The 26,389-nt window shown below is 41.7% G+C and overlaps 1 protein-coding gene and 1 long non-coding RNA gene across 5 annotated transcripts in view; one reads left to right on the plus strand and one right to left on the minus strand.

The window, feature by feature from the left end:
- ENTPD7 (ectonucleoside triphosphate diphosphohydrolase 7) overlaps positions 1 to 14,189 on the minus strand; it is a 39,059-nt gene extending 24,870 nt beyond the window's left edge. The window contains exons 1-3 of one of the 4 annotated variants that reach the window (XM_024555754.3): positions 14,041 to 14,189; positions 13,673 to 13,765; positions 11,726 to 11,908 (exon numbers count right to left, since the gene is read on the minus strand). In XM_024555754.3, the coding sequence (XP_024411522.1) occupies positions 11,726 to 11,908; positions 13,673 to 13,680 (191 nt within the window). In that variant the 5' untranslated portion in view covers positions 13,681 to 13,765; positions 14,041 to 14,189. The remainder of the gene's footprint in view (positions 1 to 11,725; positions 11,909 to 13,672; positions 13,766 to 14,040) is intronic. The other 3 variants (XM_053923285.1, XM_053923286.1, XM_053923287.1) reach the window with 3 other exon arrangements.
- A 66-nt stretch (positions 14,190 to 14,255) lies between these two features.
- LOC139440843 (uncharacterized) lies at positions 14,256 to 15,222 on the plus strand. Its single transcript, XR_011651103.1, has 2 exons — positions 14,256 to 14,514; positions 14,892 to 15,222. It is a non-coding gene; the product is annotated as an uncharacterized lncRNA (long non-coding RNA).
- Positions 15,223 to 26,389: the final 11,167 nt, after the last annotated feature.

Consider the following 26,389-nt stretch of genomic DNA (forward strand, 5'->3'; position numbering starts at 1 on the left):
ACATCCATTGACATCACCACCAATCTTACCAAAAAAGTCTCTTACATATTGGGAAGCTATCAAATTCACAGTGGCAGATACACATTTTTCCAACTTCTGATTTTCACTTGAATGCTCAAATCTTATCATTGGCAATAAATACTGACAGTGTTTTCTTTAACACGACAGGCTTTTACTTCATCCATTTTCAAGAAAATGTCTATGAAAGAGCCAGCAGTGGAAAGCACGGTTTTTCTGGCAGTCGCTCTTTCCAGGAAGAGCAGCACTGCATGATGAGGCGGCGGGGTCCAGCTCACCACTCGGACAAGACAACTTGAGTATGCACCGGAAATGCGTAACGTACATGTCCCATTTTGGCACACAGAATATTGATATGAAGTGGAACTGTACTTTCTCCCCCACTGCAACTGTGTGACAATGACAACTACAACGACTAGTGCAATCTGGGACCTCTAATTTTGATTTGCCTTAAAGCCCCCCAGTTTTCCTGAACATTGCTTTTACATTGTCGGTATAAATGTCAACTCAGTGGAAAGGCCAAGTAACATCACAACAGCCAAGAGGTAGCAGCAACTCAAAGGTCAGCTGACAGACAAAGAGAGAAACAAAATGTGGTACATACATACAATGGAAAATTACTCAAGTCCTGCCACATGCTACAACATGGACAAACCTTGAAAACTACGCTAAGTGAAATAAGCCAGTCACTAAGATAAATACTGTATAATTCCACTTCTATGAGGTATGTAAAGTAGTCAAACTTGTAGAAACAAGAGAGAGAATATGGTTACTAGGAGCCAGGGCAGGGAGGAGAAAAGGGGGAGATGTTTAGTGGATACAAAGTTTCAGATTTGCAAGATGAAAAACTTCTGGAGATTGTTTGCATAACAATGTGAATATACTTAACTAGACATTTAAAAATGGTTAAGATGGTAAATTTTATGTTTTTAACACAATTTTTAAAAGGGAAAATATCTTAGTATTATTAAGAAAATAGTTTTGGCCTCACAGACCCACCGAAAGGACCTCAAACACTCTAAAGGGTCAGCCATCACTTTGAGAACCAACGCTCTAACGAGACCTTCTTTTTCTTAACATCCACCTGCTTCTCTACCTGTTCATTCCCCTTTCCCTTCTTTGACATGGCTTTGCGCTCCTTAAGGAGCCTCCACACACAGTGCTGACTTCTGTAGCAGCCACGGTGATCTGAAAAGGTCTCCTCCTCTTTCTGTAGTAACCCGTGGTGTACTCTGAGCACTGAGATCTCGTTATGAACCCCTCAGCCTCCTTTTATGCATGTTCCTCCACCTCTCGTTTAGGCCATCGGTGTCTCAAGAGTCAGTATCTTATCTGCAGTAGCGCAACATTGTCACAGTGTTCTCACATTTCTCTGATATGTAATCAGTCCTGATCGGTCTGGCCCTAGAGCTCACAATATGGAACTGTTGGTTTGTTACTAACTCCTCAATGTTTTTGGACCACGAGCCTCAAAATCAATTGGTCTCTTTCTTAGAAAGTTCCAGTGGCTTCCCAAAGCATTCTGTCATCCTCTTTGGTTCCTGTCAAGATAAACAACTTTACAGCTCTAATGTGGGTGCAACTCAACTTCTTCTCTTCCCCCAGAAGTCTTCCTATATGCATTGGCAGAAAATGTCAGCTGGTGTCAAAATACAGGGGAGAAAGACGGGACCAGAGGCATTTGTTACACTTCCCATTTGAGCCTTTGGTCAGTGCTGCAGGCAGCAGAAAGTCTCCATTTTTCTCCTCTTGCATACAAATGAGTAACTGAAGAACAATTTCCTCCCCTGGAAAGTGATAATATCACCTGCTTCTGGAACTCTGACACCTTGTGACCTAATCAGGCTCCTTACACTTATCAACGACCTGAAGGTCTTCCTCTGGCAAGGCTCCTAACATGGATGGATCACTGGTCCTTCCTGGATGTCTTCGTTTGTAATTTGCAGTCCTGGCCTTTGCCATCCTAGTCCATTACTTACACTGATGGACCCTCCTGCTCTGCTGATGCTGCACTCAATTAATCCCTAAAGAGGAACTGAAGTCCAAGAGAAAAATTCTGAAAGCCTTGGAATCCCTCACATCCACCTTCCCAGGAGAGATCTGATTCACCACCACACACTTACCTCTGTCCCCCTCACACACACAGTGTCTATTTGAGGAACATGACTTCCCTCTGGTCACTGCTAAGTCAGCGAAAAGAAAGCTACCCACATATACGTCACCCAAGGTAGAAGTGAAAGCCACTTTTCACTGCCATTATCCTGAAAACATTAACAGCATTAGAGCGGTAACTGACCAAACCATTACCTAGCTTACAAAATCAAAACTAATTATACCACTTCTGGAGTTCAACTAGAACTCAATAATGCACCAAAGGCCAATTAAAGTGGCCCTCACCAGCGTGGGGCTGCTGGTCCTCCGCGAGTGTCACACACTCTTCTACTCTGTGCAAGGCTCAGAGCCAAGTGTGATCACATGACAGCCGAAGCAGCTGTGCGTGACTGACCTCAGTAACACGTGCCCAGGAAAGCATCTGTATCTCCTAACGACATTAATCAGAGCAGTGAGGAACATTTATGAGCTAAAGTTCTGCTTATAAAAACTAGTAAGGACAAGTAAGAAAATAAATGAATAAATAAGAACAAGTGTCTTCAATTTCACCAACAAAAACCTCTGAATTATTCTATTGTCTGTCATAACACTTAACATGTACACATAGCCTAAAGTTAATAGTTTTTTTTCTAACCCAATATAATGCCTCTTTATGACTTGCTTTAAACGGAATTCAAACTCCTAAGGAAAGCCAGCTCTGGCCTACATGTGGCCAGTGAGCACTTGAAATGTGACTAGTACAAGTGAGGAATGAAACTTATTTTATTAATGTTTAAATTTAAAATAGCCACCTGTGTGCAGTGGCTACCCTATTTCGATACCACATGGTAGTCACTCAGTATTATTTGTTGAATAAGTGAATAGATGAATGAATCAATGAATATAAGATATTTGTTAAGTCTGGAGAAGTCGCTAGTGCACCTCTTATGACATATGGCACACGCCAGCTAAGAAGTTAATGAAAACACACATCTAACCCAAATTATTCTTAAAAACAGTTTTGTTGTGCATGGGGGGGAGGGGGCAGGAGTACAGGGGCTACATGGGGGATCTCAGTACTTTCTGCTCCATTAGCTGTGAACCTAAAACTGCTAAAAAAATAACATCTATTAAGACAAAACAAAATAGCTTTGGATTCAATCCTTACTGACATTCCCTCACTCTCTAAATTTACCTTTCTCTACATTCTAGTTGTAATGCAAACCTTCTTCTTTTCTCCCTTCAGAAGCAATGTAGGTGCATGTCCATAATAAGAAAACAAAAAATGTGACTCTTTAGTTTTGAAACTACTGAGGGAAAAGCCCCCATAGGCTTCTGAAGTTCTGGGACATTATCGCTTCAGAAGCGATAATCTAAGTTCCATGAATGGCTGAAAAAACTAGACTTAAAATGTTTCTTCAACATAAAAACAAATTAAGATATTTTTAAACATTAGACACATTCATACATACACGTGTTAAAATACAAAGATGCAACATAAGAGACATTATAATTTCTAACTAAAGCAATGCCCCATTTACCAAGACCACAGAATGAGTTCAGTGTTCTCGTGGGCATGTTTTCCCGATCAAGGGTTTCCAAACTTGCTCCCAAGAAGACATGTGTAGGTCGGTGTGCTCCTGGCAACACAGCCCAGTAAGTCCTCACTTAACGTCATCAACAGGTTCTCAGAAACTGAGACTTCAAGCAAAACAACATAGAACAAAGCCAATTTTACCATAGGCTCATGATACAAAGAAGAGTTAAGTTCCTATTGCATATTTCTGGTCACCCAAACATCACCAACTTCTAAATAAGTCCCAAAACAGTTCTAATATTAAACACTGAAATAAATGTGAACTATACACACATTTAAGAAAAATTAATAAGAACAAGTTAAAGATGATCACTTCCCAACCTGCTGATTCCGATTCAGGGTCCCAGGTAGCTGGAATCCATCTGGCAGCTCAGGGCACAAGACGGGAACCCCCCTGCTCGGGACGGGCCCCATCCAGGGTGCACTGGCGCACACCCACACTCACTCGGACTGGGACCATTGAGGGGTGCCAGTTCACCTTGTGTGTGCGTCTTTGGGATGTGGGGGGACCCCCCCCCACACACAGACTCAAAGAAAACCCACACAGACATGGGAGGACGTGTGAACTGCACACAGACAGTGGCCCCTGCCGGGAATCAATTATTTTTCTCATCAACGTTTGGATGAAACAATGTTACCCGAGGACCTGCTCTACACTCCTGTGGAACATCACAAAATACTGACAGAATTCATTGTGTAAATTCGGAACAATTTATTTTTTTATAATTTTTTTAAGGAACAATTTAGATAAGAATATGACTATATTACATGTCTGTAATAAAAAAAATCACAACCACAAGCATTATCTTAAAAATTTTTTTATAAGGTGTTGAACTACAGTGATAGGTATTGCCATCAATTCCTAGTTATTTGCTTAATGATTTTATCACCAGCTAGTGGTCGCCTGTGCTTAAGCGGTAGCTGCTGCCACAAAAAAAGAAATTCTGGAAGGAAAATTTCAAATGGAGAAAATGCTTCCTATTGTCTTCAGTGTATATTTGCAGGGCAGGAAAGAGAATTAGAGAACAAAAAATCAAGATGTCAAATAATATAATAAGACTAACATCCATGATGCAACAAGCAGTCCCAGATGCTTTTCTCTTTTAATCCAAATGACAAGACTACCTCGCTTTATACATAAAATGGCATTCCACAATCCACACCTGCCCCAGGCACCCAACTAGCAAATGATGGGCCGATTAGCTCTAAAATCAATCCTCTTTTTCCTACACCATTTATCATCTCCTCCCCAAATAGGTAAACCTCAGAGCAGTGATTTTCAACCTTTTACATCTCATGGCACACATCAACCAATTACTAAAATTCTGGAGCACACCAAAAAATGTATTTTTTGCCAATCTGACAGGTAGTGTTGTGTTGGCTGTTGTCATTTTTTTATTTGACAATGTAAGGGAAAAGAGATCAGTGCCCCTGACTAAATAGTCAGGTACTGCATGTTTTAAAAATTCTTGTGGGCCCTGGCTGGTGTGGCTCAGTGGATTGAGTGCCAGCCTGTGAACCAAAGGGTCGTTGGTTCGATTCCCAGTCGGGGCACATGCCTGGGCTGCAGGCCAGGTCCCCAGTAGGGGCATGTGAGAGGAAACCACACATTTATGTTTCTCTCCCTCTCTTTCTCCCTCCCTTCCCCTCTGTCTAAAAATAAATAAATAAAATCTTTAAAATAAATAAATAAATAAAAATTCTTGTGGCACACTGGTGAAAATCACTATCTTAGAGTGATGGTTCTCCACTCAGGCTGCACATTTGTCACCTTGTGAAGAGGCCCAATTATTTGCATTTTTAAAGGTCCCCACATGATTCAGATACACAAAAGCTGAAAACCACTGATTTCAGGTCGTTACATAACTGTTAGGCTGTGTAATAAAAAAGTTTTAACAGAAATGTGTAGAGTTGCCACTAAAGAAATGGTCTATAGAAATTTTGAGTAAGTCCACATTTAATAAATTTCCTCTTTCACCTCGCTGTCAGGATGCCAGATATATATATATTTTTTAATCCTTACCCAAGGGTATGTGTATTGATTTGAGAGAGAGAGGAAGGCAAGGAAGTGGGGGGTGGCAGGTGGGGGGTGAGGGTGAGAGTGAGAGAGAAACATCAGTCAGTTGCCTCCTGCATGTGTCCCAACCTAGGTATGTGATCTGACCAAGGATCAAACCTGCAACCTTTTGGTGAACAGACAACATTCCAACCAACTGAGCCACCTGGCCAGGGCCAGATGCCAGACATTATTACGTACTGTTATCAGTGTGCGTACATCTCACGATCAACACACACTGCCCACCACCACCGTTCTAATCTGCTCTTATCTGCTGTGTGCTGAGACAACAGAGAACCCAGCTAATTAAAAAAGTATGTAAAATAAAAGCAAACAGGCTTTAGAGGAGAGGCTGTCTTATCTGTAAAGTACATGAACTTCTGGTACCTGAACTTAGTGATGTCAAATTTGGTTACTCATGGGCCTTGTCTGATTATTTCTGATTCTTAACTTGGTTCCTGATCCTTGACCGTGCAGAAATCCTGGTTCTCTCTACTCCTGATTCTACACATTTATACATAAACTGTTTTCTCACTGGGAAATACTTATCCCTTCGCGTCCGTTTCCCTAACTAGATTATGAACTCATGAGTTCAGGGGCCACACTTTATTCACCTTTATACCCCAGAGTCTAGCAATGTCATGTACACAGCAAGCTTTCAACAAACATTTGCTTCCTAAGTGACTCACGGAGGCTACCGTGAGTAGTTTAACAATATATGGTAATTTGTGGCAATATATACATAAATTTTTATTAAAGAATAAGAAGATTTATTAACACCATTAAAATGTCCATACTACCCAAAGTAATTTATAGATTCAACACAATTCCTATTAAAATACCAATGGCATATTTCACAGGCCTAGCACAAATATTTAAAAAATTTGTATGGAACCAAATAAGACCCCGAATAGCCACAAAAATCTTGAGAAAAAAGAACAAAGTTGGGGGATCACAATACCTGATATCAAACTACACTATAAGGCCACTGTAATCAAAACAGTCTGGTACTGGCATAAGAACAACACATAGATCAATGGAAGAAAATAGCCCAGAAATAAACCCGTGTCTCTATGGTCAGTTAATATTTGACAAGGGGGCACGAGCATACAATGGAGTAAAAACAGCCTCTTCAATAAATGGTGTTGGGAGAACTGGACTGTACATGTGAAAAAATGAAACTAGACCACCAACTTATACCATACACCACAATAAACTCAAGATGGATAAAAGACTTAAATATAAGTCAGGACACCATAAAAGTCCTAGTGGAAAACATAGGCAGAAAATTTTCAGATATCCCATGTAGCAATTTTTTTGCCCACATATCTCCTAGGGCAAGGAAAATAAAGGAAAAAAATAGACAAATGGGACTACATCAAATTAAAAAGCTTCTGTACAGCTAATGAAACCATCATCAAAATGAAAAGGGAACCGACCATATGGGAGAGCATATTTGCAAATGATACATCAGACAAGGGTTTAATCTCCAAAATATATAAAGAACTCACATGACTCCATTCCAGGAAGACAAAAAACCCAATTAAAAAATGGGCAAAGGACCTGAACAGACACTTCTCCAAGGAGGACATACAGAGGGCCAAGAGACATATGAAAGGATGCTCAGGATCACTAGCCATCAGAGATGCAATTTAAAACCACAATGAGATATCACCTCATACTTGTCTGAATGGCTATCTTTAATAAATCAACAAACAACAAGTTCTCTTGAGGATGTGGAGAAAAGGGAACCCTAGTGCACTGCTGGTGGAAATGCAGACTGGTGCAGGCACTGTGGAAAACAGTATGGAATCTCCTCAAAAAATTTAAAATGGAACTGCCTTTTGTCCCAGCAATTCCATTGCTGGGAATACCTTAAGAATCCCAAAACACTAATTCAAAAGAACTCATGCACCCCTATGTTCATAGCAGCGCTATTTACAATAGCCAAGTGCTAGAAACAGCCTAAGTGCCCATCAACAGATAAATGGATGAAAAAACTTTGGTACATTTACACAATGGAATACTACACAGCAGAAAGAAAGAAGGAATTCCTACCTTTTGGGACAGCATGGAGGGATGTGGAGAGCATTATGCTAAATGAAATAAGCCAGTCAGTGAAAAACAAATACCATATGATCTCACTTGTAAGGGGAATCTAAAGAACAAAATAAACTAACAAGCAAACCAGAACCACAGGCATGGAAACATGGAACAGACTGACAGCTGCCAGCGGAAAGGGGGGAGAGGGGAATGGTGGAAATAAGGGGAAGGGATTAGTCAAAGAACACGTATGGCACAACAACAGTGTGCGGATTAACTGGGGGGTGGGGAGTGGGTGGGGCTGGGATGAGAAATGCAAAGGGAGAAAAACTGGGACAACTGTAGTAAACAAGAAAAAAAAAAAGAGCCCTAGCTGGTGTGGCTCAGTGGATTGAGTACCAGTCTGCGAAACAAAGGGTCGCCAATTTGATTCCCAGTCAGGGCACGTGCCTGGGTGGTGGGCCAGGTCCCCAGTGCGGGGCATGGGAAAGGCAACCACACACTGATGTTTCTCTCCCTCTCTTTCTCCTTCCCTTCCCTTCTGTCTAAAAATAAATAAATAAAATCTTTAAAAAAAAAAATGAAGCTTTAGGCTACATGGCTGCTGATGCTCAGAGAAAGTATCACCCAGTGTCAAGACTCTGGTAAGGTCACCACAACAGCACAGTCTGTAGGTTCCCCAGCACAGCAGCTAACTTGTGTCAATTAATTCAACTTAACAAGTACTTATTGGATCTGCCCACTTGGGGTACAATGACAGACAAGAGCTATCGGATCACTGCCATGTATCCCTGAAGTGCATTTACTGCTCTCCACTGTCATTGCTGTCACCCAAGTTGAGGCCACCATCATCTCTCTATTGGAGTATACCCATTCATCTCCCTTTCATTTTTATTCCCCTCCGTCCTGTTCTCTACAATGCCACCAAAATAAGCTTTCTTTCAAAAGGATTTCAGACCATATCTTCTTCAAAGCCTTAATGTCTAAACCCCCTAAAATGGCTTAGCAACCTCAGCCTGATCTGCCTTTCCAGTTATATGGCTCACTCACTACTAACTCCCTAATTGTCTTCACTCTAGCCATATTAACCTACATAGAATACCATAAGTAGACCATGCTGTCTTCCAGTGGGAAACTATGCTCAAGTCTGTAAAAAAAAAAAAAAAAAAATCCCAATAAGCATTAAGAAAACTCACATTATGAATTTAGTTCTCTAAAGCCAACAAGCTTAAGGCCAATTATTGACAACTGTGTCGTCTAAACAAGTACTTCCTCTTCTGGAAAGGCAGAGTGAAAAATACAACAGCACTGCTAGAGAAGTAAAGGTTGAAAACATAAGCTTCTTGAGAAAAGGTATCCAAGTCTCCGTGTCCTCATGCCTATTATCACCTGGCATGTAGTGGCTGCTCAATAAATACTTGTCCAATGAATGGATGAATGACTAAGTAAATAAGAAATAAAAAATTGTGGAGACAAAACAGCCCAGAAATATTAAGGGGAGTAGGCCTGTGTCCCAATTCTAACTGAAAAAGACTCAAGGAAAAGTGACTGAAGGTTTCCGGAAGGGTCTTCTTCAAACTTATAAGAGAGCACGGAAGACCTGTGTCTCTCCTACAGGACATGAATGAGGATGCACGCAGCCCTTGTCACTACTGGCTGCTATTTACCATCAAGTAAGCTGACACTATGGACAATCGAGACAGAAACTCCCATCCTGCCACCAAGTGTTGAACTTATGGTTCTACCACCTCTAGACTTCTAGTTATGTGAGCCAATAAACTTTCTTATTATTTAAGTCAGTTTGACTATTACTTGTAGCCCAAGGCCTCCTAACTGATATATATCTGAGAAACAACAGACAAAAAAATCATGTTGAAGATGATGAGCATAACATGTCATCATTTCATTTGACAGTCTAATCAGAAACGAAGCTTACAAAATAACAAAATGAATCATTGTTATAAAGGAATGGAGATGGTTCTATGCAACTGGCAAGACATTAAAACTATATCAAATAATTCAGATGTATTTTCTGTGAAAAAAAGGTATTATTCAGATCTCAGTGGAAGGAACTAACAAATTAGACTTTACAGAAGAAAATAATGAACTAGAAGGCACAGCAACATAAAATATCAAGAAAGAAACACAGAAAAAAAAGACTGAAAAAAAATGAATAGAGCGTCATTATGCTGTGGACAAACTTCAACAAGGCTCGCCCTGGCTGGTGTGGCTTAGTGGATAGCGTGCTGGCCTGAGAACCAAAAGGTCACTGGTTTGATTGGAGGTCAGGGAAGATGCCTGGGTTATGGGCCAAGCCCACAGTTGGGGGCTTGCAAGAGGCAACTGATCCATGGATCTCTCACACATCCCTCCCTTCTCCTCTCTCTAAATAAGTAAAATATTTTAAAAAAAACAAACAAACCTTCAACATGGCTCAATATATATGTGCTTGGAGATGTCAAAGATGAAGTGGGAGAGCACAGAAAAAGTTTCTGAAGAAATAATGGTCAAAATTTGTCCAAATTTGATTAAAAACTATAATCCATATATTTAAGATTCAACAAATCGCAAGCCCAAGAATCATGAAGAAAACTCCACAAATGAACAGCAAAAGCAAACTGCTTAAAACCTGTGATAAAGAGAAAATCTTAAGAGCCTGGGGAAAAGGACACATGTACAGAGAGAACAAAGATAAAAATGACAGCAGACTTCTCCTCGGAAAGAATGCAAGCCAAAAGACAGTGGAATATCATCTTTAAAGTAAAAAACGAAAACAAATCAACCCAATGAGCACTTCTTTTAAGAGGAAAGCAAAATATATACTGTTTCAATAATATAAAATTGAAAGAATTCACCAATCACAGACTGACACTACTAGACACATTAAAGGAAGTCTTTTAGGCAAAAGAAAAATGGTACCAGATGGAAATATGAATCTACACAAAGGGATGAAGAGTCCCAGAAACAGTAAAAATATAACCCTTCTTGTTTTTTAAATCTCTTTAAAAGATAATTGAATGTTTAAAGCAAAAATAAAAAACATGTGTAGCGGCACTTATAACATATAGGGAAGTAAAGGGTATGACAGCAATAGCACAAAGGCCAAGGGCAAGGGACAGGTCCTCACACTGTGTGTAAAGAGGTGTGATATTACTTGAATGTAGACTATGACAGATTAAAGATGTGTATTATAAAGGCTAAATCCAAAACAATCACTAAAAAAATAATAACAAAGTTATATCTAATAAGCCAACAAAAGAGACAAAATGGAATCATAAAATACGTACTCAATTCAAAAAAAGAGAGAGGAAGAGGAAAAACGAGGAACAGATGTGACAATCAGAAAAGAAATAGCAAGAGATTTAAATATAAACATAATTTATACTCACATTAAATGTAAATGGCTTAAACACCCCAAATAAAACGTAGACATTGTCAGATGGGATAAAAAGTAAGACTCAACTAAATGATGTCTACAACAAGCCCTCTTTAAATATAAAGACACAAATAGGCTAAAACCAAAAGGATGGAAAACCATCTGTCATTTTAATTAGGAAGCTCAAGTACCTTACCAGACCAGTAGATGTCAGAACAAAGAATATAATCAAGGATAAAGATGGTAATTTAATAATGATAAGGGTCAATCCATCAAGAGGACATAAAAATCCTAAATATTTATGCACCCAATAAGTAAGCCCACCAAAACAAGAAATAAGAGAGATGCGAAACACAGCATCATCATTCCTGATTCAAAACTGAAAACTGAAAAGATGTTTACGTAATAAGTGGCATACAGTTTTACTAATAAAGGTGCAGTATTCCCCAAAAGGGTCAAAGGTAGTAAGGTGGTAATAAACGGCCTTTCAAAATACTTATGACTTCATTGAAAAGCTAATCAAAATGATCTGAAGTTGACTCACCTTTCGTATTGCCTATCTCGTGGTAATGAAGCACCCCAATGTCGAAAGTCCATGATTAATAGAAGTAAAAGGAGACAGGATATGCAGAAGAGTCCTAGAAATGCTGCCCTTTGACGGGGAAATGGGCTCACTGTGGGCATAGTAAAGTACCAGGAGGCTGGGCAGAGGTAGGAAAAACTGATCCTGAAATGATACAAACGTTAGTAAGAAAAGTCTGTAGAACTGAGTATAAAAAACAGCTTTTAAACTGGAGTAAAGCCCTTCCTAATAAAGGCAAAAATTCATGCCACCAGAAATTTAAATGTTCCTTCAGTCTCAATTTTTTAAAAAAGACCTAAATAGCTCATAGCGCTTCTACTATATAAATCAGAAAAGCTTGGAAAATCTTTTTCCAAGTCTGTACTTTGGGGTGCAATTCAAAGAATTAATCTTATTTTAATGAAAGGATCACCATTCTCCCTGAGCAACCTCCTACCATTGAGGAATCAGAGTACTGCAACAGTCCCACCAAGAATGCTGTCAAGCATGGATGGAACTGGAGAGCATTATGCTACGTGAAATAAGCCAGACAGTGAGGGACAAATACCATATGATCTCACCTTTAACTGGAACATAATCAACAGAAGAAAAAAGCAAACAAAATATAACCAGAGACATTGAGGTTAGGAACAATCTAGCAATAGTCAGGGGGGAGTGGGGAGGGGACAGTGAGGAGAGGGGATTACAGGAACTACTATAAATGACACGTGGACAAAATCAAGGGGGAGGGTGGGGGAGGGAGGGGGGTTTGGGTGGGGTGGAGGGATGGGGAGAAAAGGCATACAACTATAATTGAATAAAAATAAAAATTTAAAAAATAATAATAATAAATAAATAAATATTCAGGTCACCAAAAAAAAAAAAAAAAGAATGCTGTCAAAAAACTGGATAGTCAGAAAGTTTATTCAACTGATTTTTAAAATATTTTCATGATAATATATGCACGTCATTTAAAAAAATCAGTTTAGCCCTGGCTGGTGTAGCTCAGTGGACTGAGCACGGGCCTGTGAACCAAAGAGTTGCCAGTGAGATTCCCAGTCAGGGCACATGCCTGGGTTGTGGGCCAGGTCCCCAAATGGGGGTACATGAGAGGCAACCACACATTGATGTTTCTCTCCCTCTCTTTGTCCTTCCCTTCCCCCTAAATAAATAAATTAATTAGTTAATTAATTTTAAAAAATCAGTTTAAAAGGATATTTAGTGGGAAGTGCGTCTTTTGCCCTAACCCAATCATTTCCCTCTTAGAGGCAACTATTACTACCCAGTTTGTGTATTTTTCCAGGGATATTCTATGTATACACAATCACAGAGATATATCACATGTGGTAATAGATCTGTGAGTGTATCTCCATTCCTTTGGTGTTACACCACACATATTGCTCTGTGTCTTCGCCACTTACTCTATTTGACAACTGTCCCATATCCACAGATCCACATTAATATTTTCTGGAAGCTTCAGAGTATTATTATAATATATGGATAAGTATATTCAACTGTGAAGTTCACTTTCCATATTGATTCCTAAGGTCCCCAGTCTGTTTTCAAAGTTCATTGCGAAAAAGAAAAATTCTTTAATCTCCAAGGACTAAACAAAGAATGCAAAGTTGCATTCTTTTGAAGGCAGATACAACAAAAGTTTCCAGCCCATAACCTCGGGCTGGAAACATTCGTAAGAAAAGTCTCTAGAATATTGCAATCTAGCCCTTTGCGACCTGAGCCCGGGGTTATGGGCTGGAAACTTTTTTGGTATCTGCCTTCAAAAGAATGCAACTTTGATCTTTGCATCCACATGTTCAGATGCAAAGTCCAGATGCAGTCCTAGGGCAATCTTGACTTGTAATAACCTCTCAGGGCCCCTCAACCTGCCTTCCACCGAGCGCCAGCTGAAAAGAAAGTGCATAGCCTTACCTAGCCATGGGTTCCCTTCAGTGGCGCCGCCTGTCACCTCCTTTTCCTTTTGCCCTGAGAAGGTGGTCTCCTTGTCCCAGGCATTTCCTGCGCCTGAGAAGAGTTGGTTGGATTTCAGGCTCACCTCCGGCAATGCCCACGAGATCAGACCTCCACAAGGCCACGGTGGCCACACACACTCCCCGAACTCCCATTCCAGATACATCCGCTGTCGTTCCAGGGGCCCAGCGGACCCTGACCCGGCTTCCCGGGAGAGAGGCGTTCTCGAGGGCCAGCACTGCCCTCGAGGAAACGGCAGTACCCAGGTGGCGGGGTTGGGGAACCCCTTCCCTTCCCATCCCTTTCGGCCCGCAGCCTCCAGCACTTACACTCACCAGTCGAGCGGCCCGCTGGCCCCTCCAGCACCTCTCGATTCGGTCCACTGCAACTGCCCGCAGTGTCTAGCTCAGCCGGAAAAAGGCCTGCGCCAGCGGCGGCGCCACGTCCCCAAGGAAACCGCTGGGAGCCAATGACTGACAGGGGACCCGCAGAGAGGAACCCGCCCTGTACCAGTGTAAGCTACCATCGAACCAGCTTCGTTGGTCGCACGTCCATCCATCAGGGTGGCCAATCCTCAAGAGTGGTCGTCTTCTAATACCCGCCCCAGGATTTCGAGTGCGCCCAATCCGGAAGAGCGTCATGCCACGGCTCCGCCTGGAGGGGAAGGCAGAGAGCGCACAGGTGAGGGGTGCGGCGACACTCCTGGTGCGCTGGGGCTTCGGGGTGCGCTGCGGCTTCCGAGTGCGCTGCCCTCTGGGCTGCGCCAATTCTCCGCCGGCTGTTTTCTCCGTGGCCGCCTCCAGGTGAGAGCGACCCCGGTGGGTGGGTCTTGGGGGTCTGCGTCAATAGTGTATCCCATGCCCACAACCTCTCGGAGGTTTTGTGTCCACCAACCCCGCCCGGCAGAATGGCAGTTCTCCCACCTCAAACCTTTCCTGTTGCCTCCCAAACTGTTGCCTCGGCCTCATTGTTTTGTCCCGTGAAAAAACATAAAAATTCGGGACAATGACATCTACCAAAGCGCTTAGATCCGTTCATTCAATGTTAATTGAATGTCTACGGTGTGCCGGACATTATAAGCAGCTGTGTTGCTGTCCACCCGAACCTTACAGTAATACATACAACTGTAATGGTTCCTTAATGCTGTTTTCCTTGCTTACACAAGCTGTTTCATTTCCAGGAGGGAGCCAGTTGGAAACGATCAAGTCCAAGTCCTTACAGATGTGGCACATACGTGGCCGTCCACGAGCCGTCAGTACAGCATATCTTGCCTGCCCCTTACCGCCGTTATTCTGCTCCAACAACACACCTCTGGTTTCCGCCCTCTTAGATTTTGCTCTTTCTGACTGACCCCCTTGAATATCCTTCCCTGACTTTTTAGCCAGGCCAACTCCTATTCATCCCTTTGCACTCCGCTTAAGCGTCACCTCTTCCAAAAGCCTTACTTGACCTACAGCCCCTTTATACATGCCTGTTGTTTCGCTCACCACATTAAACCACAAGTATATTTATGTGCCTGTCTGTCCAAAGAATATCCTTGAGGGCAGGGACTGTCTGCTTCCACATCAATGCTGGGCACCGCCTGGCACATAAAACCACTAATATATGTGAACCAGTAACTGCGGAATTAAATGAAGACAAGCCAAATGAGAACAAGAAGAGGCTATTTATTCCAAGCCTGCTATAACAAGGCAGTCAGCTGCCATCACTTGTGTCCAGCAGACTCAAAGGGTGTTAGGGGAGTGGAAAAACTAAAAATGAAAAATAAAAATGGCGGAGGGAGAGGCTTGTATGTGAGCTCTGATTTGAGAGTATGAGCATGAGGAAGCTAGAGGTGGACTAACCAGAAGCAGGGCATCTTATGTAATTGTGTCGGGGGAGCTTATTTGGCTCTCTCTAATTGGTCCTGAGTCCGAACGGGAGGGGCAAAAAATAGGGAAGCAGACAGTTATTAACAAGTCAAGAGTTCTGGGCTGATTGCTGCAGAGTTTGTGGGTCAGAGTTCTAATCACATACAGCCTGGCCATTGTCTGGTTTCTATCTTCACTCTCTCATGCCTACAGTTGACCCTTGAACAACATGGGTTTGAACTGCATGAGTCCACTTATACATGGATTTTTTTAATAGATATGTGCAGTATTATAAATGTATTTTCTCATGATTTGTTAAGTAGTTTTCTTTAGTAACTTTAATGTAAGAATACAGTATTTATTCAAATAACATACAAAAAATTTATTAATGGACTGTTTATGTTATCTGTAAGGCTCCTGGTCAACAGTAGGCTATTAGTTGTTAAGTTTTGAGGGAGTCAAAAGTTATATGCAAATTTTTGACAGAGCAGGGTCAGTGCCCCTAAGGCCTGTGTTATTCAAGGATCACCTGTATTGTCTTTTCCTTCCATAACCCTCCCAACCTAACTGGCTCTCCAACTCGCCTTTCTCCCTCAATTCTCAGTGTCAGTGTTCTTCTTTGTCCCTCAGTCCTTCCTGTTCTTCAAGGGTAATATTTTATCTGGACCCCCAGAAGCCACATTGAGTAAAATAGCTACATAAAGTTAGGATTAACCACAAAATTACACAAATATCAGGTATTTTTATTATTCCAGAGCCCAACTCAAGTGCCTGGAACAACTCAGGCATGGAAAAAACTCAACAAATGTTTTGGCTTTTTTTTTGTTTTAATTCTTGAAGTTGCTTGCCAGCTGTGCAGTTCTAAGTCTGACCTATGTGTATTTCAAACTCCAGTGTTCCACCACATGGGAGACTTTTGAATGGAAATAGAATTCCTATTTATGTTTTAAATGGTACTTAATTCATATGGTTTATGAACTATATTAACTTAGAACTTGAAGGTACATTGAAATATCTTCTAATTTACACAGAAGCCTACATTTTAATATTAACACTTTCTTTTTTAATTATGTTCTCTAAATATTTTATTTTGGATTTTGGAGAAAGGGTACGGGAGGGAGAAAGAGAGGACAAGAAACATCAATGTGAGAGAGAATGTGAAAAACATCAATTAGCTGCCTTCCACGTGCACCCCAAGGTACTGAACCCTCAACCCAGGCATGTGCCCCAATTGGTAATCAAACTGGTGACCCTCTGGTTTGCAAGAAGGTACCCAACCAACTGAGCCACTGCGCCCAGAGCTCAAGGCTTTCTCCTTATACTTTTTTTGCCTGCCTGGTTTGGACAATACTGCCTTCAAAAACTCCACATGCCCTCAGGTATTTGTAAAGCATAATTCCTTACAAAAGCCTGCAGTGTTTATCTGATTAATGGCTCACAGGGCTAAGTTCTGAGGTTTCCAGTCAGACAGCTAAAAAAATATATTTTTACAAATGGGTTGAGATCATTTCTCCATGACATTTGCTGTAACTCAACATGTTGAAACAAATTACAGAAATCCGTATTTCAAAACAGGTTTTTAACTGCTTTTTAAAGGCTTGTCTACAATCACATTTGCAATTTTCTCTGCTAGTTCTTGACTCTGCCTAGCCCTGAACAAAATCAGCCAAACCAGTCCCACACGAGCTGTCACTTGTCTGCACTGCTTTATTTCTATCATTCATTTTCTTTCTCTCCATACCCCATCAAGCCCTCACCTCTGAAGGAGTTGAGTCATGTGGTTTTCGCTCTCCCTTGCAAGTTTACTCGCCTCCATGTGTCTTAAAGGCACCTCATTGTCCAAGACCAACCTCTTTGTCTCTTTACTTTCACCTTTTCTACCCAAACCTCCTCTATTCACATTACTAACTTTGATTAATACCCTGTGATTCACTCAAGCAGAAATCTGCAAGTCATTCTAGAATATCTTCCTTCTATTTCCTTTCACCATTCTATCCAAGTAGTCACTAGGTGTTCTTAATTCAAGTTTCTAAAATCCTCTCTAGTATCTTCTGATGAAGCCTTCTAACTCGCGGCCCTCCCTCCAGACCCATGCCCGTTCTAAGTACCCCTCCATTCTGATGACAGTGGTGAAATATAATTATACTGCTTCCTGCTTTAAAATCTTTCTGTGGTTCTCCATCCCAATGGGATATAGTCCAGATTCCTTGGTGGGGCATGGCAGATTCTGCTGACTGCCAACCCAAAAAGCCAACAATCTCTCTTCCACCTTGTTAACATAATCCCAGTTTCACTTGAGTAACTACACGCCTACACTTGGACGTGTGCTTAAAGAGTGCTAGGCTCCAACCCCAGCCCCAAACTATGGTTGGTCCAAGTCAACCATGGTGGCCCATTCCCTCACCAAATATTAAGCCTCCAGGATGCAATTAAGCATAGGATGCAATTCTAGCTAATGATACTGAAGGGAAGTCAGCTGTTGGGATGAATGTGAGGAGGAGAACAGACATTTCTGGGAAGGGATTTCTCCATCCTAAAGAGTATAAGTCAACAAAAAGTTTACATACAAGAGAGAAGAGAAGACCCCTTTTCTTCCTCCAGAGGTAATTTTAAAGATATGATGCCTGGAGCTGCTACAGCCTCTGACAACCATGGTGGGGTGGCAAGCCTGGGAATAATAGGAGAAACCCGGGTGCTTGAGAACATCATTGAGCTGCTAAGTTAACCAACGTGGGAGCAGCCCTACATATACACTTACTATCTGAGATACTAAATTCATTATTGTTCTTATTTTTAAGTCACTTGATTCAGGGAATTGTTGCCTGTGGTCCCCTAACTGATACATGTGGCTTACAATGCCTGATATAACCTAGCCCCAATATCTTCCAAGCACCCCAATACTCCAGGTATTCTTACCCACATCCCTGACATGTTTACAGTTCTCAGAATTATGCCTCTTCTCACCTCTGGGCCTTTATACTTGCTGTTATTTCTGCATAGATGACTTTCTTTCATTTATCTACCAAATGACCTCCTGCTTCACAACTCAGCTCAAAGACACCTCTTCTATGAGCTCCCCCAGGCAGCTTGGGCGCTTTGCCGCCTTTGCTCTTGCAGCACTTTGCTCATGTATACTTCTGTTAGGGCAAGAATAATTGTTTCGTAAGCTGGCAGCTGTGTGAGTGGACCTACTACCAGTTGGCCTGGTAGGAGGACAGAACATCTAGGTTTTAGACCTCGGTTAGTATGTTTGGTCAGAGAAAGCGGGATCCCCTGGGCTTAACCAAAATGAGTGAGGTTTAGACTAAGGTACTTAAATTACTCTGCATAGTCAAATACAAGAATTCTAAGCGTTCCCTCTGGAGGCTGGATTTGGGGAGCTCTGGTAAGGAAAAAAGAAAAAAAGATAAAGGAAAAGAACAGGGACCTGTGTAAAGTAGTGGCAGACGGAACTGAAGAGAAGGGCCTATGACAGATTCCCTGAATTATTTGTCTATAGTTGTGTCACAGATTACACCAACACATGGTGGCCTACACAAACAAGCACTGTTCTCTCTCACAGTTTTTGTGGGTGAGGAATTTGGGGTCAGCTGGCTCGTGGTCGCTTATAGGCTGCAGTCAGAACGTCAGCTAGCACTGTAATTGTGGGAAGTCTTAACTGGGACTCAAGGACATACTCGTACTTCCAAGATGGCATACTGCGTGGCTCGCAAGTTGATGCTGGCTGTCAGTGGGAGGCCTCAGTTCCTTTTTGTGTGGGACACTCCCAGGGACGTTTGAGTGTCTTCATGACATGGCATGTGGCTTCTCCCAGAGCGACCTGAGAGAAAGAGAGAGAGGAGAGAGAGAGAGAGAGAGAGAGAGAACGAACCAGGTGGAAGCTCTAACCTTTTTATGACCTGGCCTCAGAAGTCCCATATTGCTCTTTCTGTTGTCATAATGGTGTGTATTTAGGTCCTGGCGGTTGCTCTCAAGGGCATCAACAATGCCAAAAAGAGAGGTAAATGCCAGGATCTTGTTAGGCCATCCTGTCAGTTTGGTTTCATTATGCTGACAACCTGAGTGGGCATGACGGACTACGAGGAACAAGACGAAAACACACGGGAGGGAAAATCCTGGGATTCTTTTTCTAGGGATGTAATACATACATGCAAATAAAATGCCTCAGTGGAAAAAAGTCACATATCTTTACTTCTGCCACATATTATTTGTTAAAAGCAAGTCACTAACTCCCAGCCCATATTTAAGGGGAGGGTAATAAGGCTCTACCTTTTGAAGGGAGAAGTATCAAAACAATTTGTAGACATTTTACAATTACCACAGTCGCCAAGACAAAATGGTCAAAGAAATTTCAAATAATAGTGTTGACATCTAGGGTCTAATTCTGAGTTCCATGCTATGTCATAATCCTTTCCATGACCCCAAAATTTTAATAAAAGTTTGATAACACTATAGCCGTGTGCTAGAGAACGTTGAAGAATGAAGGATAGCAGCACGAAAAGATGACAACAGCTGTGGGAAGTGAATTAACAAGTAGCGTGATTGAAAATTTGACAATCACAGGAAATCAGTAGTCATTCAGAGAAGTGAAAGGCCGTGCTTTGGAGGTGCCAGCAGGGGAGGCAAGGTGCAGTATGGGAAACTCTAAAATGTTCTTAGTACTGGGACGCAGACATGGGAGAAGGATGTTGATCCCTTCTCCTAGCATCCATTCTCATTGTATTTGGGTGTGGACACTGTCCCCATGAGTGCTCCTGTGCATTTGAGGATTCCGACTCCGCCCCTGCCTCCAGGAATGAGACACGGGAGCCAGGCCCCACAGGCAAACCTCCATCCCGTGGCCACATCTATTTTTCTAGGACCTCACATATAGTTCAATTCCAAATAAAGAGACATTTGCTAGGGCAAATGAGAAGTTCATTTGCTTTTGTTAGAATGTGTATTAGGGAGCAACTTTCTCTCTCTTCCCCGCTCCACTCCCTAGATTCTTAACAACATGATTAAGCCACTGAGTCAGACCAAACCTGAATTTCATTTTATGTCTGGGCATCCAATTATTTGAGCTAATATCTTATTAAGTAAATATGAAATGAGTACTAGTCTTTCAACTTTTTATGTGTTTGACAATTTTCACAATCAAAATGTAGGTGGAAAAAACTAACATTAAATATTATCTTTTAACTACCAGGCTGGAAAAATTAAACTGTTTGATAACATATTATGTTAGTAAAGAGATTTAAAAAAAAAAAAAAAACACTCCATTCTTCTAGATACTCAGGCCCAAAATTGTGGGAGTTCTTAATCCCTCTCTTGTTCCCAACCCCACATCCAGTCCATGAGCGAAGTCTGTTGGTACCACCTTTAAAATGTATCCAGAATCTAGTCATTTCTCACTAACCTCACCACTACCACCCTGGTCCAAACTACTACCATTTCTTACTGAAGCATTGCAGCAGCCTCCTACCTGGTCTTTCTGCTGCTACCCTTACACCTTACCGTCTATTCTGAACACTGCAGTCTACGTGATCCTTTCAAGTGTAAGCCAGATGGTGTTACTCCAAACTCTAGTCTAGTTGCTTCTCACCTCAGAGTAAAAGCCCTAGTCCTCATAACTTACAACATACATACCTCTTAACTCTCTAACCTCATTTCCCGTTATTCTTCCCTTTGCTCACTTACTCCAGCCACATGGCCTCCTTACAGTTTATAGAACATGACAGGTTCTCTCTCACTCTAGTCTCTGTAATTAGTGCTCTCTTCCCCAGAGGCTCTGTACACCTGTTCTCCCTCCCTAAAGCCTTGCTCCCTTACTTCCTTCAGTCTTTATTAAAATACCAACTTCTCAGTGAGACCCACTGCAATATTGTGATTTATAAGAAATACAGTCATGCAGATGACCCAAATATATTTCTCAGATATATTTGGTTTTCACACACAGTTCTCGGCTCACAGCTCCCAAACCCCCAGTATTTCCTGATGAGAGCAACAGAAGCATCTCTTTTGTTAACGAGGTGACTTTTGGACCCCACCCCAGGCTGGGAGCTGGTTGCCAGTAGGAGTCAACCATTAGGTAAGAGGATTGGAACAGTCTGTCCTACCTCTGAAGTCAAAGGATTGGGGTGGGGCTGGAGGCTGACTCATCACCAATGGCCAATGACTTAGTCAGGACACATAAAAAGGCACAAGGACAGCTCATTGGTCCGTTTTCAGAGAGCTTTCACACTGGGGAACCAAAATGCTTCTGTGTGCCACCATGCCAGGCCCCAAGCGCCACGAGGACAGAAGCTCCTTCATTCAGGACCTCTCCCTACATATCTCTTCATCTGGCTGTTGATTCATATCCTTGAATAATCTTTGTAATAAATCAGTACTCTAGTAATCAAATGGGCTCTCTTGAGTTCTGTGAGCTATTCTAGGAAATTAATCAAACCCAAGGAGGGGGTCTTGGGAAACTCTGATTTACAGTTGTAGTGCTGGTAACAGCCTGACCTTGGGACTGGCTCCTGAGGTGGAGTGGGGCATTGGAAGCTCTGATTTGTAGCCAGCTGGTCAGAAGCACAGACAGCAACCTGAGTTTGCGACTGCTGTCTGAACTGGAGGGTGGTCTTGTGGAACTGAGCCCTTACCTGTGGAATCTGATTCTACCTCTGGGAAAATTGTGCCAGAATGGAGTTAGATTCTCGCACACCCTGCTGGTGTCCTGAGCATTGCTTGTTGGTGTGGGGAAGCCTATACACACACACACGCACACACACATACACACTAGAATTGGGTCCAGGAACCCCTCTTTACCCACCCTGACCGCCCTATTTAAAATTACAACCGTCCTTCCCACTCACACTTCCTGTATCACCATTTTCCTTGCCAAACACCATTTTACATACAATGTTTTATTGGTTTATTGTCTGTTTCCCTACAACTAGAATTTAATCTCCATCAGAGCAGAAATTTGGCTCTAAAAATGAATAAGAAGCTCTTTACATTTGAGAATATCTCAAAGAAATATTGTTAAATAAAAACTGATGGCTAATGAAAAACCTCATATCACATAAAAAATAACATGAAATAAATCATAGCCCTAAATGTAAGGGCTAAAACTATATAACTTGTAAAAGAAAAAAATAGGAGAAAATCTTAGTGACCTTGGGTTTAACGAAGATTTCTCAGGCTCAAAAGCAAAAGCAAGATCCACAAAAGAAAAACGTAATAACTTGATTTCTATTAAAACTAAGATGTGGCCCTGGCTGGTGTGGCTCAGTGGATTGAGTGCCAACCTGTGAACCAAATGGTTGCTGGTTCAATTCCCATTCAGGGCACATTAGTTGGGCTGTGAGCCAGGACCCCAGTTGGGGGCACACGAGAGGCACCTGATCAATGTATCCCTCACACATTGATGTTTCTCTCCCTCTTTTCCTTTCTCCCTTCCCCTCTCTCTAAAAATAAATACATAAAATCTTTTTTTAAATAAATAAAACCTTAAAAATAAAACAAACTAAGATCTGTTCTTCAAGAGACACTGCTAACAGAATGAAAAGATGAGCCACACATTGGGAGAGAAAAATATTTGCAAATCAAAATCTGATAAAGAACTTGTGCCTAGACTATAAACAGACTTGTCAAAACTGAGTCATAAGAAAAAATCAACCCAATTATAAATTGGACAAAAGATTTTGATACCTCACCAAAAAAGATACATAGATGGCAAATAAGCACATGAGATGTTCAACATCATTAGTCACCAGGAAAATGCAAACTAAAACTACAATGACATACTCCTAATACCCACTAGAATGGCTATAATAAAAAAGACAGGCAATAATTTGCCAAGAATGTGGTACCACGTGCTACAGGTCATGAGGACCTTTAAGCAGCTCTCTGGAGAGGCCCACATGGAGAGGAATTGAGGCCTCCTGCCAACAGCCAGCACCAACTTGACGGCCCTGTGAGTGAGCTGCCGCGGAAGTGGATTCTCCAGGCCCAGGCATGCCTTCAGATAACTGTAGCCCCGGCCAACATCTTGACTAAAACTTTATGAGGTACCCAAAGCCATAACCACTCATCTAAGCCACCATCAAATTCCTCACCCATAGAAACTGGTGATGAATGAATGTTTATTGCTGTTTAACCCACAATGTTTTCTGGCCATTTGTCCTGGAGCAGTGGATAACCAATACAGAGCCTTGTAGGAGTAACAGAAATAATATATACATTGGCGGGCATGTAGTAAGCCCTTCATAAAAGTTAGCTGTAATAGCTATTATATAGTGCATGCATGTCCTTTTTCACCAGTGATTGCAAGTTTCTTAAAAAGGAGAACTACAGCTCATTCCCTTTTTTGGTTCTCTCTGCCTCTCCTCATCCTGCTCTGCCCTTTAGTGCACTGGAGGGTACACGTGTAACAGAAGCCCAGTAAGTAACTCTCAAAGGGAGAGATTTAAATCCAAAGGTGAAACAATTTATCTTTGTCTCTGTGAGGATAACTTTCCATTTTGTAAAGTATCTGATTATCTCCTTTGTTGCAGTCCATGTCACTGCCTTGGCTCTTACATGCTAGTTTGTAATGAGTAAGCTGCAAAGGCAAGAAAGACTTGATTGATTAAAAAGAGGCAGTGAAGAAATAAGCACTGGATAAGGCAGAAGACCTGGTAAAAGGGTCAAGAATACACCTATAGTAAACAGAGTGAAAAATGGGAATAAGACCTCTAGAAAAGCCAGGAAGATCACACAGCTAACTCAGGGTTTCAAGGTTCATGAGTTTGAGCTCCACATTTGTTGCCATAATTAGTTTTTTGTCAATGATGTTGTTGATAATGTTTGCTGCCTCCATAACCCTGGCTAGTTGCTTTGAGAATACATCCTACATTTATAAAGAATTCCATACCACAGAGCATTAAAAATACATAACAAGTACTTAGATAAATAAGCCAAACCTCATCCCCTTCTGACAGCTTACCTTATTTGTATGTCAAGGACAACACACATTACATTATTTAAGATTCAAGGAAAGTTTTGTAATTCTAGTCATTCTACTTAAGGTATAAAAAATATTGAAATCTCCTCTTTATGATACAAAGCTCATACAATAACTGAGGTCACTCTGACATACCTGAGGTAAGGATATTATTGTTAAGAGGAAAGAAGGCTTATTCGAGATAGCCGGAATTGGTGCTCCAGTTGATGGACAAGTTGATCGTGCAAACAACTGACGGGGAGTAGGCGTGGTCATCTTGGTTTCCAGCTTGGCAGTTAGGTAACATGATGGGATCAATTTCTGTAATGGGTGGACAGACAGTCATCAAGGAAAAATAGTTAATAATAATTATAACAGTAGTAATGATAATCAACATTATTGAGTTATATGCCTGTTAGTGTCATGAGAACTTATTCTTTTTCTGATTTAATCCTCAAACAATCCAATGAAATATATGTTGTGACTATTACATTTTACAGATTGGGTAACGGAAGCTTAGATCAAGTCATGGAACTTCAGCTACCGTCTGTTTCCCTCTTCATTCTGACATTTTTCTGACAGAGTCATGACCAAGGCGAAGAAAAGCAGGATGAGTCACACATAAGGCTCTCTGTTTCTTCCTCTTCATGATTTTAACTAACTCTGTTTCGGTGGTTTACTCCCAGGAAGACAAAGTTTGTTGACTGTAAACAAAGACCTATTTCAATTATTTAGGTTATGTTCAAACACCTTAAGACATTAAAGATGGGTGGAAATTGGTATTGTAAAAATATTACATACAGGTTTGTAATTTCATTTCAAGATTTATACAAGTTTAAAATTATACATTTTATCCGGCCAAAATGGAGGCATAGGTAGACACACTGTGCCTCCTCACACGACCAAAAGAAGGGCAACAACAATTTAAAAACAAAAAAACAACCAGAACTGACAGAAAATCAAACTGTGTGGAAGTCCGACAACCAAGGAGATAAAGAAGAAACATTCATCCAGGCTGGTAGGAGGGGTGGAGACGGGCAGCTGGGCAGAGAGGACTCGTGGCAAGGTGGCAGCTGGCAGACCCAGCAAGGTGGTGGATTGTGGAGTGGGGTGGGCAAAGCTGCAGCTGGCAGCAAGGCAGCAGCTGGTGGACTGGGTGACACACCTTGCAACCTAGGGCTCCAACGTGGGGAAATAAAGCCTCAAACCACTGATCGAAAATCCCTTGGGGGTTGAGACAGCAGTGGGAGAAACTCCCAGCCTCACAGGAGAGTTGTTGGAGAGACCCACAGGGTCCTAGAATGTACACAAGCCTACCCACTTGGGAACAGCACCAGAAGGGCCCACTTTGATTGTAGATAGCGGAGGGAATGACTGAAAACTGGCAGAGAATGGAGCAGGCGGCACTGTTGCCTTGGACCCCTTCCCCCACATACAGCATCACAGTGCAGCGATGAGCATTACCCCACCCTGGTGAACACCTAAGGCTCTGCCCCTTTATGAAACAGGCATGACAAGACAAAAAAAAAAAAATGGCCCAAATGAAAGAACAGATCAAAGCTCCAGAAAAAATACAACTAAGCGATGAAGAGATAGCCAACCTATCAGATGCACAGTTCAAAACACTGGTAATCAGGAAGCTCACAGAACTGGTTGAATTTGGTCACAAATTAGATGAAAATGAAGGCTAAGCTAAGAGAAACAAAGGAAAATGTACAGGGAACCAATAGTGATGGGAAGGAGACTGGGACTCAAATCAATGGTGTGGACCAGAACGAAGACAGAAACATCCAGCCAGAAAAGAATGAAGAAACAAGCGTTCAGAAAAATGAGGAGAGGCTTAGGAACCTCCAGGACATCTTGAAACATTCCAACATC

Source organism: Desmodus rotundus, chromosome 4 (genome assembly GCF_022682495.2).
Source record: "Desmodus rotundus isolate HL8 chromosome 4, HLdesRot8A.1, whole genome shotgun sequence".
Classification (NCBI taxonomy): domain Eukaryota; kingdom Metazoa; phylum Chordata; class Mammalia; order Chiroptera; family Phyllostomidae; genus Desmodus; species Desmodus rotundus.